Here is a 21,064-nt window from a genome sequence, read left to right as displayed (position 1 = left end):
CAAGAAGCTCACAGAAAACCAAATATAGTGGACCAAAAAATGTCCCCTTGAAATATAATAATCAGAACACCAAACACACAGAATAAAGAAAGGATATTAAGAGCAGCTAAGGAAAAAGGCCAAGTAACATATAAAGGCAAACCTATCAGAATTACTCCAGACTTCTCCATGGAAACTGTGAAAGCCAGAAGGTCTTGGACAAATATTCTACCAACACTAAGAGACTAGGGATGCCAGCCCTGACTACTACAGCCATCAAAAGGCTCAATTACTATAGATGGAAAAAACCAAGATATTCCATGACAAAACTAGATTTAAACAATACATGTCCACTAGCCCAGCCCTATAGAAAGTTCTAGAAGGAAAACTTCAACCCAAGGAAGTTAATTATGCTCACAAAAACATAGGCAATAGATAATCCCACTTTATCAACATCAAAAAAAGGGGGCATCTACACACAATACCACCACCACCAACAAATCCAAAACAAACAACAATTAACAATCAATAGTCAGTAATTTCCCTCATTATCAGTGGTCTTAATTCACCTATAAATAGACACAGGCTAACAGAATGGATATGAAGACAGAATTCATCCTTCTGCTGCATAAAAGAAATACACCTCAACTTCAAAGACAGACATTACCTCAGAGTTAAGGGTTGGGAAAAGATTATGCAATCAAATGGACCCAAGAAACAAGCTGGTGTAGTAATCCTAATATCTATCAAATTAGACTTCAAACTAAAATCAATCAAAAGAGATGAAGAAGGTCATCCCATATTCATCACAGGAAAAATCCATCAGGATGAAGTCTCAATTCTGAACATCTATGTCCCAAATACAAAGGCATCCACATCCATAAAAGAAACATTACTAAAACTCAAATCACACATAAAACCTCACATACTTATAGTGAGAGATTTCAACACCCCATTCTCACCACTAGACAGGACCAACAGACAGGAACTTAACAAAGGAATAAAGCAACTAATAGAAGTTATGACCCAACTGGGTTTAGCAGACATCTATAGAACATTCCATTCAAACACAAAAGAATATACCTTCTTCTCAGCTCCACATGAAACCTTCTCTAAAATTGACCACATACTCGGCAACATACCAAACCGCAACAGATACAAAAAAAATTGGAATAACCCCCTTTATCTTATCAGACCACCATGCTTTAAAGTTAGAATTCAATAAAGCACAAATTGCAGGAACCCTACACGCTCATGGAAATTGAACAACGTGCAATTGTTCCATACCTGTGTTATGGAAGAAAAAAAAAAAAGAACGTAAAGACTTCCTGTAATTCAATGAGAATGAAGACACAACTGTGGAGGGCCCTAAATAAGAATACCATAATAGAAGCCTTCTTAATATTCATACTGTATTCTTAGAGACTAACACTTAGTTACGTTTCTATTTCTCTGTGCCTGCTTATTTTCCCGTAGAGCATATTTTCAAGGCCTGAAGTCCAGGCTCTCACACCCTTCTGCCACCTGGCCTGCAGTCCAGACTCCCGCATCTGCAGATTTGTGTCCTTGGAACATACCCTGCCAAGGAACACTTCTGCTCCCCCGCCCTTCTGCTACCTGCCTTACTTAAGCCCTGTTGGTACTTTCAACAAACGAGACTTGATCAGAATACTGTCTTGTCCCCGTCTCTCGCATCTGTTGTCTCCCCATTCTTACTCCCTCCCGTAGGGTTCCCTTTTGACTGACCCTGCGGGCAGGGGCACATAACATACCCAAACTTATGGGGCACTTTGAAAGCAGTGCTAAGAGGAAAGTTCATGGTACTAAGTGCCCACATGAAGAAACTGGAGAATATTCACACTAGAGAATTAACCACACACCTGAAAGTCCTAGAACAAAAAGAAGCAAACTCACCCTGGAGGAGTAGATGCCAGGAAATACTCAAATTGAGGGCTGAAATCATTAAGTAAAAACAAAGAAAACAATACAATCAATGTAACAAAGAGTTAGTTTCTCTAGGAAAGTAACAAGACCAAAAAAAGTAACAAGACTGACAAACCTTTATCCAAACTAACCAAAAGGCAGAGAGAGAACATGCTAACTAACAAAATCAGAAATGAAAAAGGAGAGATAACAACAGACACTGAGGAAATCCAGAGAATCTCCAGGTCATAGTTTGAAAACCTGTACTCCACAAAATTCAAAATCTAAAGGACAATTTTTATAGATAGATATCATTTATTAAAATTAAATGAAAAACAGACAAACAATTTAAATAAATCTGTAACTCCTAATGAAATAAAAATAGTCATCAAAAGCCTCTCAACCAAAAAAAAAAAGTCCAGGGCCAGATGGTTTCAGTGCAGAATTCTACCAGAAATTCAAAGAAGAGCTAATATCAATAATCCTCAAATTGTTCCATACAATAGAAGCAGAGGGTTCATTGCCAAACTCTTTTTTTATGAGACTACAATCACCTTGGTGCCCAAACAACACAAAGACACAGCTAAGAAAAAGAACTATAGACCAATCTCCCTCATGAACATTGATGAAAAAATACTCAGTAAAATACTGGCAAATCGATTCAAAGAACACATCAGAAAAATCATGCGCCATGATCATCCCAGACTTCATCTCAGGTATGCAGGGATGGTTCAGCAATAGATGCTGAAAAAGCCTTTGACAAAATCCACACCCCTTCCTGATAAAGGACTTGGAGAGATCAGGGATAACAGGAACATACCTAAGCATATTAAAAGCAATCCAACAGCCAACATCAAACTAAATGGAGAGAAACTCAACGTAATCCCTCTAAAATCAGAAACAAGGCAAGGCTGTCCACACTTTCCATATCCCTTCAATATTGTGTTTGACGTTCCAGCTAGAGCAATAAGACAACAAAAGGAGATCAAAGAGATACAAACTGGAAAGGAAGAAGTCAAACTTGAAAAACTCTTCCAGGGAACTCCTATATCTGATAAACACCTTCAGCAAAGTGTCAGGATACAAGATTAACTAAAAAAAAAAATCAGTAGCCCTACTATATACAGATGATAAATGGGCTAAAAAGGGAATCAGAGAAGCATCACCCTTTACAATTGGCACAAACAACATAAAATATCATGGGGTAACCTAACCAAACTTTGAGTCTTCAAAGAAAGAAATTAAAGAAGATAGCAGAAAATGAAAAGATCTCCCATGCTGTTGAACAGATAGAATCAACATAGTAAAAATGGCAACAATGTTGTCAAAAGAAATCTACAGATTCAGTGCAATCCCAATCAAAATGCTGTCACAATTCTTCACAGACCTTGAAAGAACAATACTCAACTTGGTATGGAAAAACAAAAGACCCAGGATAGCCACAACTTCCCTGTATGATAAAGGAACTTCCAGAGGCATCACCATCCCTGACTTCAAGCTCTATTATAGAGGTATAGTCCTGAAAACAGCTTGGTATTGGCACAAAAATAGACCAATGGAATCGAATTGAAAACCCTGATGTTAACCCACACACCCATGAACACTTGATTTTTGACAAAGAAGCTAAAATTATACAAATGGTGTTGGCATGACTGGATGCTGGTGTGTAGAAGATTGCAGATAGTTGCATATCTATTGCCACGCACAAAACTTAAGTCCAAATGGATCAACATAAATCACTGAACTTCTTAGAAGAGAAAGTGGGAAGTACCCTTGAACGAATTGGTACAGGAGACTGCTTCCTGAACATAATACCAGTAGCACAGACACTGAGATGGACAATTAATAAATGGGACCTCCTGAAACTGAGATGCTTCTGCAAGGTGAAAGACCCAATCAACAATACAAAAAAGCAGATCACAGATTGGGAAAAGATCTTCACCAACCCTGACAGAGGGCTGGTTTCCAAAATAAAGAACTAAAGAAGCCACTCACAAAAACACCAAGTAATCCAATTAAAAAGTGGGGTACAGAACTAAATAGAGAATTCTGGATAGAGGAATCTAAAATGGTTGAGAGGCACTTAAGAAAGTGCTCAACATCCTTAGCCATCAGGGAAATGCAAATCAAAACCACTCCGAGATACAATCTTACACCTGTCAGAATGACTAAAATAAAAAATACCAATGTCAATTTATGCTGGAGAGAATGTGGAGAAAGGGGAACCCTCCTCCAATGTTGGTGGGAGAGCAAACTTGTACAGTCACTTTTGAAATCAGTATGGCGGTTCCTCAGGAAAGTGGGAATTAGTCTACCTCAATATCCAGCAATGCCACTCTTAGGCATATACCCAAAGGATACACAGTCATACAACAAGGGTATCTGTTCCACTATGTTCAAAGCAGCAATATTTGTAATAGCCAGAATTTGGAAATATCATAGATGCCCCTCAACTGAAGAATGGTTAGAAAAAATGTTGTCCATTTACACAATGAACTATTACTCAGTGGACAAAAAAAAAATCAACGGAATCTTGAAATTTGCAGGCAAATGGATAGAACTAGAAGAAACCTTTCTGAGTGAGTTAATCCAGTCACAAAAAGATAAACATGGTACGTACTCACTCATATATGAATATTAGACATAGAGCAAAGAATTACCAGCCTACAATCCACACCTCCAGAGAAGCTACGAAACTAAGAGGACCCTAAGAATGACATACATGGTCCCCTGGAGAAGGGGAAAGGGACATGATCTCCTGAGCAAAGTAGGAGCATGGGGGGAGGAGAGAGGGAGGTAGGAGAAAGAGAAGGGGAGAAGAAGAAGAGGAAGAAGAGGGATCAGGAAGAATAGAAGAGAGCAAGAAAAGAGATAACCTTAAGAGAAGGAGTCATTATATGTTTAAAGAGAAATCTGGCACTAGGGAAATGTCCAGAGATATACTAGGATGGCCCCAACTGAGAATCTAAGCAATAGGGGAGAATCCATCTTAAATGCCCTTCCCCTATAATGAGATTGATGGCTACCTTAAATGCCATCATAGAGCCTTCACCCAGTAACTGATGGCAACAAAATCAGAGACCCACAACTAAGTACTGAGCCAAATTCCTGGAATACAGTTGTAGAGTGAGTGGATTGATGAGCAAAGGGGCCAAGACCATGCTGTGTAAACCCATAGAAATAGCTGACCTGAACAAGGAGGAGCTTATGGATCTCAGGCTGACAGCTTGGAAACCAGCATAGGACGGAACCGGGCGCCCTGCACATCAATGTCAGTTAGGAGGCCTGGACAGTCTATGGGGACCCTGGTACTGGAACAACATTTATACCTAGTATATGAATGGATATTGAGAATCCATTCCCTATAGAGGAATACTCTCTCAGCCTAGACACATGGGGGATGATTCACCCATAGAAGGCCTCACCCTTTCTTTGGAGTTGAAGAGGGATGGGATGGGAGTTGGTGGGGGGCATGGGAGAATGGGAGGGAGAGGAAACTCAGATTTATACATAAAATAAGATTGTTTCTAATTTAAATTAAAAAAGGAAAAAAACCATAAAATGTGCCTCAAAGAAAGGCACCAGAGTTTGTGGACCCTCCATGGGAAGCCTTACCCTCTCTGAGGAGTGTCTGGAGGTGGGGTGAAGATAAGGAGGGAGTAAGGAAGAGGAGCGGGGAGTGGGGACAGGGATTGGTATGTAAAATGAGAAAACATTATTTTAAAATAAAAAAATGATAAAAAGTTTTTAAAAATGTGATCAATTTTTAATGGGACTATTTGGTATTTTGAGTTCCTTATATATTTTGATATCAGTTCTCTGTCAGATTTATAGTTGGTGAGTATCTTTTCCCACAAAATGGTGTACAAATTTAAACTGAGAATTCTCAACAAAATGGTTGAGATACACTTAAAGAAGTGTTTGACATTGTTAGCCATCAGGAAAATGCAAATAAATGACTCTGATATACCATCTTACACCTGTCAGAATGGCCAAGATCAAAAACACTAATGACAGCCTATGTTGGAGAGGATGTGGTGTAAGGGGAACATGTCTTCACTGATGATGGGAGTACAAATTTGTACAGACACTTTGGCAATCAGTATGGTGGTTTCTCAGAAAATTGGGAATCAATTTACCTCAAGACCCAGTGATACCACTCTAAGCATATATGCAAAGGATTAACCATATCACATATCACAAGGATACTTGCTCAACTATGTTCATAGAAGCATTATTCTTTTTTTTTCTCTCCCGTTTTTACTTAAGTTAGAAACAAGCTTGTTTCATATGTCAATCCCAGCTCCATCTCCCTCCCCTCCTCCCCTGTCCTCCCAGTCCCCCACCTAATCTCCACTCTAATATTCAGGGAGGGTGAGGTCCTCCATGGTGGATCACCAGAGTCTGTCATGTTATTCAAGGCAGGGCCTAGGCCCTCCCACAAGAGTCCAAGCTGAGAGAGCATCTGTCATTGCATTATTCTTAGTAGACAGAACCTGAAAACAACCTAGACTCCCTTCAGCCAAAGAATGGATAAAGAAAATGTGGTATATTTACACAATCAAGAATTACTCACTGAAAAAAAGGGGCAATGACATCATGAAATTTGCAGGCAAATGGATGGAACTAGAAAAAAAATCATCCAGAGTGAGGTAATACACACTCAGAAAGACAAGCACAGTATGTACTCACTTGTAAGTGGATATTAGATGTAAAGCAAAGTGTTAGGCCTAAAGAAGGCTCGGATGTGAGGCCCAGTGTAGGCTCCTGAGCCTGGCTAGAGTTTGGTGACCTGTCTCTAACCTGTAACCTCCATGTTGGGGGGGTGACTCAGCCAGACCTGATGTAAGATTGCCCCCTGCCTAGTTACCTGCCAGCTTGGTGGAATACTATTGGCCCTTACTTCTCAGGTCACCTTAGCCTATCCTAAGATTCCCATCCCCTACCTCAGCCCTATATAAGTTCCTACCTTTAAAATAAATAGAGATCCTGCTTCGTCAGACCCCCTACTCATTGTGTATTTATTTCCAGGTAACTAATGGGGGGAGGGTCTGAGTTGTGGATACTCACCATCTGGCTCAGCCCAAGGAAGAGACCAGGCTACCTGCCAGAGAGCCAGCAGCAAAAGATAGCCAGGCTACAATCCTCAGCCCTGGAGAAGCTAGGTAACAAGGAGGACCCTAAGAGGGATGCGAAGATCTCCCTTGGAAAAGGAAATAGATGAGATGTCCTGGGAAAACTGGGGATGGGAGGAGGGAAGTAGAGGAGAGGGGATGGGGAAATGGGAACATAAGGTATTAGGATGGTCTGGTTGAGGGTGGGATAGAGGGTGAGAGTAATGAAAGAGATATCTTGATAGAGGCAGTCAATATGGGGTTAGAGAGAAACCTGGGCCAGAGAAATCCCCAGAAACCAACAAGAATAACCCTAGCTAAGACTCCTAGTAATACGGGAGAGGGTTCCTGAACTGGCCTTCCCCTGGTAATCAGATTAGTGACTACCTTAATTGTTATCATAGTGTCTACATACAGTACCTAATGGAAGCAGATGTAGAGAACCACAGCCACGCACTGAGCTAAACTCTGGGAGTCCAGTTGAAGAGAGGGTAGAAGGATTATATGAGCAATGGGGTGGGAATCAAGATAATGATGGGGAAACTCACTGGGAGACAGTTGACCTGGGCTTGTGGGAGCTCACAGATAGACAGCTAGTGAGCCAGCATGGTACCGAACTAGGCAGGCCCTCTGCATCTGGGTGACAGTGGTATAGTATGATCTTTTCTGGGGCCCCTAGCAGTAGGACCAGGACCTGTTCCTGATACATGAGCTGGCTCTTTGGAACCTACTCCCTATAGTGGAATGCCTTGTTCAGCTTTGATGGGGGGATAGCCTGGTGCTGCCTCAACTTGATATGCCATGCTTTGTTGATTCCCATGGGAGGCCTTCTGAATGGTGATAGAGGAGGAATAGATGAGGAGGCATAGGAAGGAGGTAGGGGTAAAGAATGAAAGGAGAGGAAGTATGGGAAACTGTGGTTGGTATGTAAAATAAGTAAAAAATGATGAATAAAAAATGTGATCATGCTCAAGTTAGCTTCATTCCAGAGATGCAGAGATGGCTTAACCTATACAAATCAATAAATGTACTAATTACGTAACTGAAGTTGGCCTAAGATTTGAAGTTCTATTTCATCCCAGTCAAAATGTGATTATAAAGGATACAAATGACAATAGATGCTGGTAAAGATGTGGAAAGGGTCTGTTATTCACTTTCTGTGGGAATGTAAATAGATCTGGCCAGTATGGACATTGATATGGAGGCCCCTCAAAAAAAGCAAACATAGAACTGCTGTGGAATAATCATTTTGTACAATAAGTTGATGTGTCATTCTGATTGGTTTAATACAAAGCTGAACAGCCAACAGCTGGGCAGGATTTTCAGGCACACAGGACAGCATGAGACAGGGAGTGATCAGTATGGGCATTATGGATGAGGTAATAAAGTTACAAGACAAAGAGTAAATTAATAGAAATGGGTTAACTTAAGTTATGAGAGCTAGTTAGAAACAAGCCTAAGCTATTGGCTGAGCTTTCATAATTTATAGTAAGACTCTGTGTCATGATTTGTGAGCTGGTTGGTGGGACAGAGGAAGACTATCTACATAGAATTTCCATAAGACCCAACCATTTCAGGGCATGCACCCAAAGGACTCTGCATCCTACCATGGGGATATTTGTACATCTGTGTCTATCAATGCTCTTTTCATAATAGCAAGAGAGTAGAATCAGCCTAAATGCCCATTAGCTGAGAAATGAAAAATGTGCTGCATGTACACAATGGGATTTTACTAATCACTCAAAGTTTCTGCTGCTGTAGCTCATGCACATTTGCTCTGTTTCAGGAGTCTTGAAGTTTTGGGTCACATTAAAGAGTTTCAAGGATAGGAATGTGTAAGCCTAAGACCACTGAGTCACTTTAGGTAATTAGTGGAAATTCTAGGTGCCTTCACATTGCCTTTCTTTCCAAATTCCTATAAGTTGTCTTCCAGTCATGACCTTCATTCACTTTTAAGTACTTACCGAGTAGCTACATGTAGTTAGAGAAATGAGAAGGACATGTGACTGCATTATTTCAATAAGAGCTAGCAACATGATTCTTTTAAGTTGAAGGTGTAAAAAGACAAACTTGTTCTTGAATAGATCTGTTTTGCAATCTTCTGGCTTGGACTTTGTATGGAACCCTTTGCCCATAATAGTATATCTACTCAACATTGATGGTCTGCCATCTGTCTTCATTTTTTTAACCTCTCCACAGGACACCATAAAAGTGGGCACTGTAGGGACATCCTACTCTGCCAACTCTTCCTTCATCCAAATGCTCATGCTTCTCTGCCCAGATAGATCCCTGGCAGAGGAGAGGCTGGCATGGGCCTCTAGCTAATGTTTGATTTTTGGATTTTTGGAAAAAGGAAATTAGAACTGGGTTGGAGGGACCTCTGAAGGGGAGGGCATTCTTGGTGAGTCTGACTTTTGGAAGGGGAGTTTTTCTTCAGGTACTCTACCCAGTTGTAACCTGTTTGCTCTCTCTACCCAGGAGAATCTGAGCCAGAACTGGAGTGGCATCTTCTGACTGGACCAGAGCTGTTCTCTTTTGCAATGGAGACTGGAAGTCACATCTCTGCTTCTTCACTATGAGTCATCTCAGGGACTCAGGCCTTTTTGCCATTGTTTCTCAGAGCCTGACCTAATACTTGGCTCATTGGCAGTGCTCAACATGTGCTTCAAGAAAGTGAATGAATAATAAAACATAAGGAAGATCAGAGTAAGTCAGAGAAAGAAGACAGAATTTAATTAGAGATCCTGTAGTTCCTAGCTTTGTTATTCAATGGCAGTGGAACAAATTCCTTTACTTTGTGAGACTCAGTTTCCTCATAAAAGAGTCATACTTGCCTCTTTGGGTTGCTAGAAGGATGGAATGATACAGAGAGGGACTCAGATCTTGGACCAGAACCAGCAGGTCTTATGGTGTGTACACTCTTTACTGGAAAGTCCTGGGTGGCTCACCAGAGACAGGGACCTGGGTCCTCACAATGTAGGTTTGGGGCCCTGTAAGGACCTAGGCATGAACTGGCTACAATGGATTGACTTGTTTGTACTTCAGTTAGAGTTCTATGGAAGCAAATGGACTTTAATCCTATTGGATTATGCTCTCAGCATGGACTTGGGAGGCCCAGTGAATAGGTAGGACAAGGGGAAGGTATGTAAGAAAGGAGACTTCCAGCTGGCCATTAATCAGTTATGCTACCTTGGGCAAGTTCCCTTATTGGCTTGTCTTTCATGTTTTCCTAAAATACTGGACAGATGGACATTGGGAGCTGCTCCAGATCCTGTATCACCTTTTGCTTACTTTTTAACCACCAACCACAGGCCAGATGCCCACACGCAGCATATTTTTAGGGGTGTACATAGATTTTGATATATTTCTTCAAAAGTTGAGGGGAAATTAGCACTAATGCTATAGCTTAGCAAAACTCTTTTTACTGTGGGCCGTCAGAATAAATAGGATCGAGTGCGAGTTACATGTAGTTTCTTTGCAAATCCAAGAGCATGCTGTCTTTTCTGCATAAGGTGTCAGAATATGAGTGTGGCACGTGTTCTTGTGAAATGACCGCACTTCTGCTGGATAATGTTTCAAATGTTGTGGATTCTAAGACTTGGATCTCAGACATGTATTTCCTGTGATATAATCCACAATTGATCCTTTTTGTTTTGAATTGGCTAATGGCTCAGATTCGGTGTTTTTCAAAGGGACCTTTCAGTTTCACAGTTTGTTCCTGTTGCTGTCATATACCCAGGAGTTCCTTCTGAGATAAACTTACCTGATACTTTCACATTATAGCAGAGTAGACTGGGGTAGGAAGTGGGAAAGGAAGAAAGCCAGAGCCAAATCCCAATCGAATAGGCCCATCATCATCATCTTAGCATTATTTGTATCTTCCTCAATTGCTTACCCATTGCAGACGTCGTTTCCAATCATGGCATAAATTACAATGGCTGGTTGGTCCAATGCCTGGTTCCTAGACAAGCTGAGAAAACATGGAGTCTGAGCAGCACTATCACCAGCAACACAGGCTGAGCCTTGGAGGAATATCCTTGTGTAACAGCTTTTCTTATTTTCTTTCATTTCAGCAAAGCTAATCAGCATTCCCATTCTTTTCTGTAATCTCAATTCAATTACCACTAGGAAATGGCATATCAATGCATACTATTGAAGAGTAGGTTGAAATCTCAGCTAAACAGATTCACTATTATCTTCTTAACATCGTTTAAAACACTATTATCAACAGGTGTAGATGAGTTTGTTGGGTTACTTTTGCCCAGTTTCACAGGATATCCTCAGAGTGTGGGGCCTACTTAATTCATACAGGTAAGGGCTTCTTTCTGTTCAGGATATTACATACTGCCTCACTTTGGAATTTTAATCCCCAGACAGACACAAAAATATTAACTTTCCAGGCATGGTATCTCAGCTCTTAGTAGGAGGATAACATGAATTTGAGATGAGTCTAGGGGCTACAGAATGACGCTCTGTCTTAAAAACAGAAACAAAAAACGTCAAAAAATAGGTTTCTTATTTATAAAGCCAGACTATGATATAATCATTATGTTTCTGCAGTTACTTCTTTCAGAGCTAAATTTTATTCAACTCATATTCATTTTATGATCCTTTGAGAACGTATATGAACCAATCATTTTTCAAGGTTGCTAGCCCCAGGAAGAGGATGCCCAGTGTTCAAACAAACTATTCACACTCAGTAAAAATGACAATGGGGTAATAAATGAGAACTTCCATTCCTTTCAACATAAGTTAATCATATTAGATCTGTCTTCCACTTACCTTTCTATGAAATTCTTCAGATTTCTGGAAGATGCACCTGAATAATTACAATAAACAATAATTGTTTAAGTGACACCACTGATGTGATTGTCTGGTTGGCTGAGTACACATGGACAATGTCATTGTTCAGCCATCAGAGGCTGTCCAGACCACTTTGCTGATGGCAATTGCTTATTTCTGGTGATTTTCTGTAGTATTTTACCTTGGGTCTCAACCTCAGGGGTTTTCTGCTTACTTGCATTCTACTAATAAGAATCTAAAGCCCTTTGGATTGGTGGCTTGGTATAGATGATTAAACGATTTAATAGATATAAGGAAAAAGTATGTATCTGTCTCCAAAGAGACAAAGTATCCCCAAAACTAAGGATCAGAGAAATAGTAAATAACAGACATCTTCCTGGATACCCTCCATTTAAGGTCCTGGTATTCAGAACACTGAGTCCTGAAGGTAGAGACTCTATCTGAATAGTCAATTGCTCTCTGCTATCTTCTAGAGGAAAAAACATTTATAAACTCCAGCCTGCCTAATGCTGCTGGTGTCCTACAGTGACTCACATATCTTCTGGGCCTTTCCTTCAGTTCTACCTCAGGACTCCCAATCTCTCATTTTCAGAATAGCAAGCAATCAAGAAGTATTATTATTATTATTCTCTGATGTTTTCTTAATGATAAACACCAATAAGAGTTCAAACCTTTGTTGTCCTAAAATTGTAGAACTAGGTCCAGCCAACCTCAAGTCCATCTAGGAATTTGATGTGCAGGATACCTCCAGAACTTCAGGAAAACAAGAGTGAAACATCGCTTATTAGATGGGTTATCTCTCCCTATAGACAACACCCCTTATGTCGCTCTTGGCCACTCTGGACAGGAATTGAAGACCAGTTGTAAGTAATTGTAGTAGATTTAAAAGAGCAGCCTTGCCGGGCGGTGGTGACGCATGCCTTTAATCCCAGCACTCGGGAGGCAGAGGCAGGCAGATCTCTGTGAGTTCGAGGCCGGGCTGAACCGACAGCCTCCAAAACAATACAGAGAAACCCTGTCTCGTAAAAACCAAAAAAAAAAAAAAAAAAAAAAAAAAGAGCAGCCTCATCTTGGGGTGGTGGTCACTGTAATATATTAGCATCCTGGAGGCAGAAGATGGAGCGCTCAAGGCCAGCCTGTCTTATCTTGTTGCAAAACAACAACAAACAAACAAGACACAAAACAAAAAAAATAATCACAAACAGGAAGCAAGGAACTACTTATTCTTACTGATTGCCTATTTTTTTTCTTGTACCCAATTCTCTTTGCTCCAAAGTCCTTGTATTTTTCATCATTTCATTGTGGAAATATCAATTTTGTAAAAAAAAGTAGTTTTTGTCTTTCCCACTCTATTCTTTCATATTCTCTTTTCTTTAATTTCTGCTATTCTTTTGCCAGACTCAGCACTACATCTTTCCCCTTCCTAGTCTCTATTGTCCTCTTCTATAGGTGCCTCCCCAGCTTCTAAATGTGGATTATCTACCACTAGAGAAACGACAACAGCAATGACAGCTGGTAGGTAATAAGCAACAAAGACAGAGCCTAGCCTGTGGCACATGGCAGAAAAAGGCAGATATTTGAAGAATTCACACATTTTGTACTTTGCAATTTTAGTTTCACAGAAATGAAGAAGTTTTAAAAAGTTATTTGTTAAGGTGGTGGGGCAGAGAACCTACATGTCCCCAATTAAGAATAGAAGATCCACACAGACCTTTAAAGGCTGAATTGTGATGTCCTTTAAATAAGGTGTATCTATCATAAGAAGAGAAGGTCTCATGACCTCAGCATCAATTAGCTCTCCCCAACTCAATTTCAACACATGGTCCCATTACTGATTTGGTGTTGACCATACCAGCAAGTACCTTACATTCTGTTTTCTCTCAACTTAGAAACCAATTTTGATTATCTTCTAAGTGAACCTGTTACTTTGAGTGCCTGACAGTAGGTCCCAAATTTATTCGTGAAAAAGGAGAATATTTAAATATAACCAGAATAAGTCACCATAATTTAAATCATTACTTCAGTAAAACATATTGAATGTTTTCTATTTCAAGTGTTATGATTGGCTCTAGGTATAGATAAGAGAACAGAAAATACACAGTCCTGTATTTTGGAAGTCTAATGTTACTAAATAAGCAATGGTCATAAAGTGTTGGGGATTCAGAAAGCCCTGAGGGTTGATGTCAAGATGTATCTCAGGAAATTTAGCTGTTTCCTTTACTGAGGTCTTGAAACAGGAACAATTAATTGGCCCACAATGCTCTGTGTGTAGTGCCCAGAAACAGTTGCAACTATCTGCAGTAGACCAAAAAGATAGTGGTTCTTTTTTTCTTTTGAGTTGTAGAGTTTACTTAATTCTGGAGACTCTCCTTAAGGAAAAGAACATAAACACAAAACAGATCCAGAAATTAGGCAGAAAATACAGTGCGGAGACAAGTTATGACCAACTGTGGTTAAAACACTGGAATCTTGCAACTTTTACATATAAATATTGTCAGGATTCAAGTGAGGGGACCCCAAATTTCAGCAGCATTAGCCTCAAAATATGCCTTTTGACCCCTTCACATCGTGTCACTAGTTCTTGGTCGGTCAGTCTAATTCATAGATGAGGCCCAGAAATAAAAAGAGAAATTCTTCTGCTGTCTAGTGAGCATTGCCATCACTGCAATGCCTGTTACTTATAAACATCACTGATTCGAAGTACATTATTTTAGTTCTTGTAAAAAAATCCATGGGGAGAATTAGGAAGTACATTTTAGTTTATTAACCACAAATACATTCAAACAAAACACATAGTGTCTCAGAACCATGTGTAGGAGTTCAAACTCAGATGTCTGCACAGCCTACAGGTGCCGTGCTGCTAAACCAGCCTAGGAAAAGCAGCTATTGCTCAGTCCTGTTGGATTCCTGTGGTCCAGGAGGGGTCACCATATCATCAGACTTGTCTTCAAAATGGAATTGAAACATGGTACTTTTTGCCAAAAATCTCCTGATTTTTAGACATTGGCAATGAATCCAGTGATTGTAAAAGATGCTTCATTTCATGATACAGATCCCACACAAGTTAGGTTTCAAAATGATTTGATTATTGAGAGAACCAGAGGGAAACATTGTATGTCAAGGACAAAATGTTAGGTCTGGGGAGATGGCTCAGTGGTTAAGAGCATGGCTGCTCTTACATAGGACCGAGGTTTGGTTACCCACATAGCAGTTTGCAACCATCTGTAACTCCAGTTCTAGGGGATCTGATGCCTCTTCTAGACTCTGCAGACACCAGGCACAAATAGTGCACAGACACGTATGCAGGCAAATACACTCACACACACAAAATAAAAATAAATAAATCCTTTTACATGACACAGTATTTCTCTGATTTCATGGGATGGTATACATTTTTCATGTGTGTAGAGACACTTAGATGGCTATTTCTTGAGAGAGGTTTTAGGATTTTTGCTTGCACACACACAAATGTTCACACAGTATGCACACATACACATATGTGGTGGTTTAAACAAAAATGCCCCCTAAAGGGAGTGGCACTATTAGAAGTTGTTGCCTCGTTGAAGTAGGTAAGGTCTTGCTGGAGGATGTGTGTCACTGTGGAGGTGGGCTTTGGGGTCTCATATATGCTCAAATCACTCTCAGTGAGACAGTTCATTTCCTGTTGCCTTTGTGTCAAGATGTAGGATTCTCAGCTCCAGTACCATATCTGCCTGGAAGACCACCATGATGATGATGGACTAAACCTCTGAAACTGTAAGCCACCACCTCAATTAAATGTTTTCCTTTATAAGAGTTGCTATGGTGATGGTGTCTCTTCACAGTAATAGAAAATAATTAAGACAACATGTGAGTTTTTATATATGTAACAGATTAAATATTTATGCTGCAAAAAAGGATGCATCATGTACAGAACAAAACACAGCTGTGGGCCATGTGTGTCTTCCCCTACCAGAGCTTTCATATGCAAGATGATAGTGTATCTACTTATTTTGAATAACTTTATCCCCCTTCATTTTCTGTTTGTGTCTTGTAACAGCAGATACTACTTATCTAAAATTTTAAGATTAAAATTATGATCCTTCTTGCTTTCTTTTCTGACAATATGGTCTCCACTCCCATTCTCCATATGTGCATGCATGAGTCTACAATTAGAAAAGGAAAGGGAAAGGGGAGGATTGAGGAACATAGTCCTTTTATCTCTTATTTGTCACACCCATGCCTTCTTTGCATGCCCTTTCTTCCTCCACAAAGAAGTTTACAACTTATGTCATAAAGTACAAATTTTTATCCTTTATTCTTCCTCATATATAGTATTTATTGTATTCTCTTTGATTTCTGATCACATTTTCTTTGATGATTTGTGATGCAAGGTCTTTGTTTAATTATTTGCTTATTTCATATGTGTGTGGAAGTATGTTTTTTAAGAGTAGGAATTCTCCCTAAAACAGTAACACGTAATAGTTGGATTGAATGACATTACCTGGTATCTATCAATCACATGTTTCCTAGCTCCATACATTCCTGGTAAGTCTCCAGCTGCAATCATTACTGTGTTTACATCTCCTTTCTGGTCTGTCAATTTTGTCTCATATACTTTGGTGTTCTGTTGTTAAGCCTTATATGATGTGGTAGTTTGAATGTAATTGCCCCCATAATCTAATAAAGAGTGGCGATATTAGGAGGTGTGGTCTTTTGGAGTGGGTATAGTCTTGTTGGAGGAAGTGTGTCACTGTGGGGGTGGGCTTTGATGTTTCCTATGCTCAGGTTACCACCCAGTGTCTCTGTCAACTTCCTGTTACCTACAAGATATAGGACTCTCAGCCACTAATACAACACCATATCTGCCTGCACACCATCATGTTTCCCATCATGATAATAATGGACTGAACCTTGAAACAGTAAGCAAGCCATTCCAATAAAATCTTTTCTTTATAAGAGTTGCCATGGTCATGGTGTCTTTTTGCAGTAATAAAAATCCTAAGTAAGATATTTATGTAATGACATAGCCTCTCAGAGAATCAATCCTTTTATTGTTAAAATATTCATCTTTGCTACTGTAATTTCTTTGAGGTCCAATTTTCTGACAATCTTATAGTCTTATTTTGATTAGTGTTGCTTCATGTATTTTTCCCACCATTTAGATCATTCACTTCCTTTTATTTGTAGACAGTGTTCAGTTTTGTGAGTTATTATTTTTTTCTTTTGTGTTTGGCTAGAACCCAGAACCTTATACTCATGGGTAGAACCCAGAACCTTATACCCACTAAGCATGCACTCTGCCATTGAGAAACATGTCCAGGCTAGGTATTTTTAATTTACTCTTTTTTATTTTTTTTAGATACCATCAAAATAATATGCTTCATTGTGATGTTTTGTAATTTAGTTTAATATTATTTGTTAATTGATTATGTACATTTAATGTAATCATTGACATGTTTAAATGTAGGTCTATCATTTCATTATTTATTTTTATGTTCTACTTCTTATTCCTTTATATTCTTTTAGTTTAAAATTTGTTTTTTTATCTGAGATAAGATCTTATTGTGTAGCCAAATCCTTTTCCTTCTGACTCTTGAGTCCAGGGATTATAGGTATGTGTCACTATGCCTGACTAAAATTTTGCTAGTATTCTGTTTGAAGGTCTTGTTGTTCTTCAGGGGTGGGGATGCTGTTCACTCTCCATGTGACGTGTAGCCTCGCATGCTGGTTATACACGCCTAGAGGTTTTCTGATGAACATGTTTTACCATATATTGCTGTGACACTTGCTATGAGTTTCCAACACATGTGGTTATTGGGGGCGCTTGGACCACCAAGCCACCATAAAGCAAGGGTCTTATAAAAATGGCACCTTGTGGCTGTTGCAGAATGATGCAGAGTTCTAGGAATACAGGGTTTTCTTTATGTTTCTTGCCAGTGAAACATCCAGCACCTTTTGTCTGGATATGCCCTCATTTCATGCTCTTTTGTATGTGGTATACATGTGTGAGTGTGTAGGTATGTGTGTATGTGTGTACGAAAGTGGATCCAGGGGTGGATACTGGAGGTTCCCTCTACCATTTTCTGCTTAATTACTTTGATGCAGGTGTCTCACTGAACCAGATCATTTTGTCTAGCCTGCCTGACCAACAAGCTCTTGGGATCTACCTGTCTCTTTCCTGAATGCTGTGGTTACAGACACAAACAATCATATCTAGCTTTTTACATGGGTACTTGGGTTTTGAACACAGCATTCATGCTTGCAGAGCAAATCCTCTTACCTACTGAAACATTTCCTCAGTCCCTTCCTGATCTTTAAAATGTCCATTACTGACAGTGCAGTGCAGATTTTCTGAGCTTGCCTTAAGCCACGGCAGCTGCCATCTGCTGCTTTACTCCCTCTCCCTGTGAGTGGGAGATTCCTCCAACCGTCCAATTACTCTGGAATGCACTCTGGTCCCTATTGTGAGGCTCCCTGTTTCTTTTTTTTTTTTTTAAAGCTAGAGCTATCCAGGGACCATTCACCTTGTCTGCTATTGTTACCTAATTTTCTCCAGTTTATTTCATGGGTATTCTAGTAGACCATGCTTGCATATCCTCTGCCAACTTTCTTTCCCCACAAAAACTAGATTTCAAATGATGTAGATTTTTCTTACAGTTTTATAATTCATCAAGCATTATCAGAAGAAAGATTAATTGAAAAAATGAGAATTTTACATTTCCTCTCTTCTAAAATTGTTTGCTTGCAATAAACAGAAGTCTCGAGACCCAGATCCCCATCATTTAACAACCGTTTGTTGTAATAATTCCTGGTAGTGTTTCCCCTACTGGGACTGCTTTACATTACAAATGTTTCAGTCACACACAAGACAGATTCCCTAAAAATATTTGGATAAGGTAGCATATGCTTCCAATTGTGACTGTTATCTACCTCCTAGAGACACATCTTCACAAGCGCTCTTCACCTGGGTTGATAGAGCGACAGCTCTGCTTCTCCCCAAAGCCATTTGTTCTCAGCCCCCATCCCCTACTCACCATCTCCTTGCACCTTTTAGATACTGCTCAAATCTTAACTTTACTGTGAAATCTTCTATGTCTTCAGAGTTAAAGTGTTTCACACCCCCCAGAGGCTGCAACTTACTTTTGCCCCAGTGACATTCTCACAGAACTTTAATTCCTTTCTTGTTTGTCTCTTTCCTGTTTGGTTATGCTCTCCATTAAGGTGGGGCCTTTACTTTTCTCATCCTTTGATTTCTAGAACCCACTGTAGTATTGAACAGGAAGAAAATGAAGGTGAGAAGACAAGGCACATCTAAGATTACAAAACCCCCAAGTTCATTTAAGCTGTCTATAGACATAGCAGATAGCTCTGAACAAAGCAGATTATTGAAAGAAGATGCCCTAATACCTCAGAACACTGACAAGTACATTCATTTAAAGCAAAATATTTGAAATTCAGGTGTGCTGATCCTAACTTAGTGAAAAAATTGACAAAAAAACAGAGCCGTAATTCTTTACATGGTTACTGTCATGAGCCCTGCACCTACCTATACAGATTTGTCTTAGTTTCTTTTTTTTGTTGTTGTTGCTGTTGTTGAGGTGATAAAATACTCTGACAAAAGCAAATTTGGGGAGAAGGATTTGTTTTAGTTCACAATTCAAAGCATAGATCTTCATGCTCGGTAAGTTAAGGCAGCAAGAACTTGAAGTATCTAGTCACACTACATCCAAAATCAAGAGCGCAGAGAAAATGAATGCATGCATGCAAATGCTTAGCTCTCTTTCTCCACTCATCCAGGATCCCCTGCCTAGGGAATGATGCCACCCATAATGGATGGGTCTTCCAATCTCAATTAATGGAATGAAGACACACCCTAAACCTTGACATGACCAGAAAGAAGCTCATCTTCCAGATAATTCTAGATTTTGTCAAGTTGCCCGTTAATACTAACCATCACAAGGTTGTGTGAATAAATCCAAAGAAATAGTTCCAATTTGATAAGAACATTTCCATTGGTTAAAGATTCTTTGTATTCCAAACTCTTGTAAGTACTAAACATGGTGAAAAGCTAATATATAGTTAAAGAGGGATTGGTTCCCTTATATGATATGTGTCATATTGGGGTGTTTTTCTTAAAAGTTCCTATTATTATTATTAAATACATTAAATACTGTATCTTGGAGATACATTGGAGTCTTGTGAGAACAAAATTTTGGCCTGTAGGCATTGAGTGCTTCTATATCACATTGTTTTCAGATGGAGTATTTAAAATTGGATACTGAAGACTTACTACTGTGGCCACACTATGTCAGGCTCTCCAAACAGAAATGTCCTAAATGCTCTGCTATAAATGATCTCTGCCATCACCTTTCAAGGTTGTGAGTTGTGATCAAATGCTCAACCCAGTAGTGGCGCACCCACGTATTTCCTAGAGTCCTATTTCCGTATGACACCAACGACCTCAGAGCTTCCCTCCAGTGGCTTTTGAAGGTATTATATAGACATTTCATTTTGAAACAATTAGTAAAATAATATGATAATAGGACAAAGATCTTCACACATTATTTACCTAGATTTCTATACACGTATACACGTCTATAATAATTGTAATGATCAAAATCAATATGAGTACAATACTGTTGTCTAATCTAAATATGTAACTTAAATGTCACCGATGACCACTCTCTGGCCTTCGTGTAATTCAGTGTACCTGGCTTTCAGGCCTCTTTAATTTGGATAGATTGCTCTGCCTCTGTCTTTATGACCTTGACAAATTTGAATGCTACTGACCAATTCTTTTTAAGTGAATTTCAGTTTGGGGTTTGTCTTAAGGTTTCCTCATGACTAAACTTGAGTTATGCAATTATTTTTGGCAAAAATACAATACCAGAAGCTCAGTTAGCTTAAGGTACAAAACCTATTTTGTTCCAGAATAGAGATCATGGGAGGTCTAAAAATAAGGAGCCCTTATGTGTGTAACTGAATTCAGCTTAGCCTGCAATAGTACTTTTTGTAGGTCAATTATAGTTTGTCTCTTTATCCCCTTCTTCTTGATTTTATTCCTTTCCAAGGAGACAAAGAGAATTGGCTCAGAAGTGTTATGTTAAGGTATCTAATGCTGACAATTCACTTTGGGTTGCCAAGACAATCCAAGACAGAAAGATGATGATTTTTCAAGTCAGAATCCAGAAAGGGACAGGGTGGTATTGCTGAGAATGTGACCTACAGTAGGAGACAGACATGGCTAAAAGTCTGTCATTGAT

The 21,064-nt window shown here is 39.4% G+C and overlaps 1 protein-coding gene across 3 annotated transcripts in view; it reads right to left on the bottom strand.

Moving 5' to 3' along the window:
* Window positions 1-21,064, bottom strand: part of Aoah (acyloxyacyl hydrolase) — a 212,165-nt gene that overhangs the window by 37,584 nt on the left and 153,517 nt on the right. For all 3 annotated transcript variants that reach the window (XR_005880783.1, XR_005880784.1, XM_040755639.1), the window contains exons 14-15: window positions 11,799-11,835; window positions 10,912-10,986 (exon numbers count right to left, since the gene is read on the bottom strand). Coding sequence is in view for 1 of the 3 variants with exons in the window: in XM_040755639.1 (XP_040611573.1) it covers window positions 10,912-10,986; window positions 11,799-11,835 (112 nt within the window). In the remaining 2 variants the exon portion in view is untranslated. The remainder of the gene's footprint in view (window positions 1-10,911; window positions 10,987-11,798; window positions 11,836-21,064) is intronic.

This window comes from Mesocricetus auratus, unplaced genomic scaffold (assembly GCF_017639785.1).
Source record: "Mesocricetus auratus isolate SY011 unplaced genomic scaffold, BCM_Maur_2.0 Super-Scaffold_100013, whole genome shotgun sequence".
NCBI lineage: Eukaryota > Metazoa > Chordata > Mammalia > Rodentia > Cricetidae > Mesocricetus > Mesocricetus auratus.
Note: the sequence above shows the minus strand (reverse complement) of the source record. Positions and strands in the feature narration are given on the sequence as shown.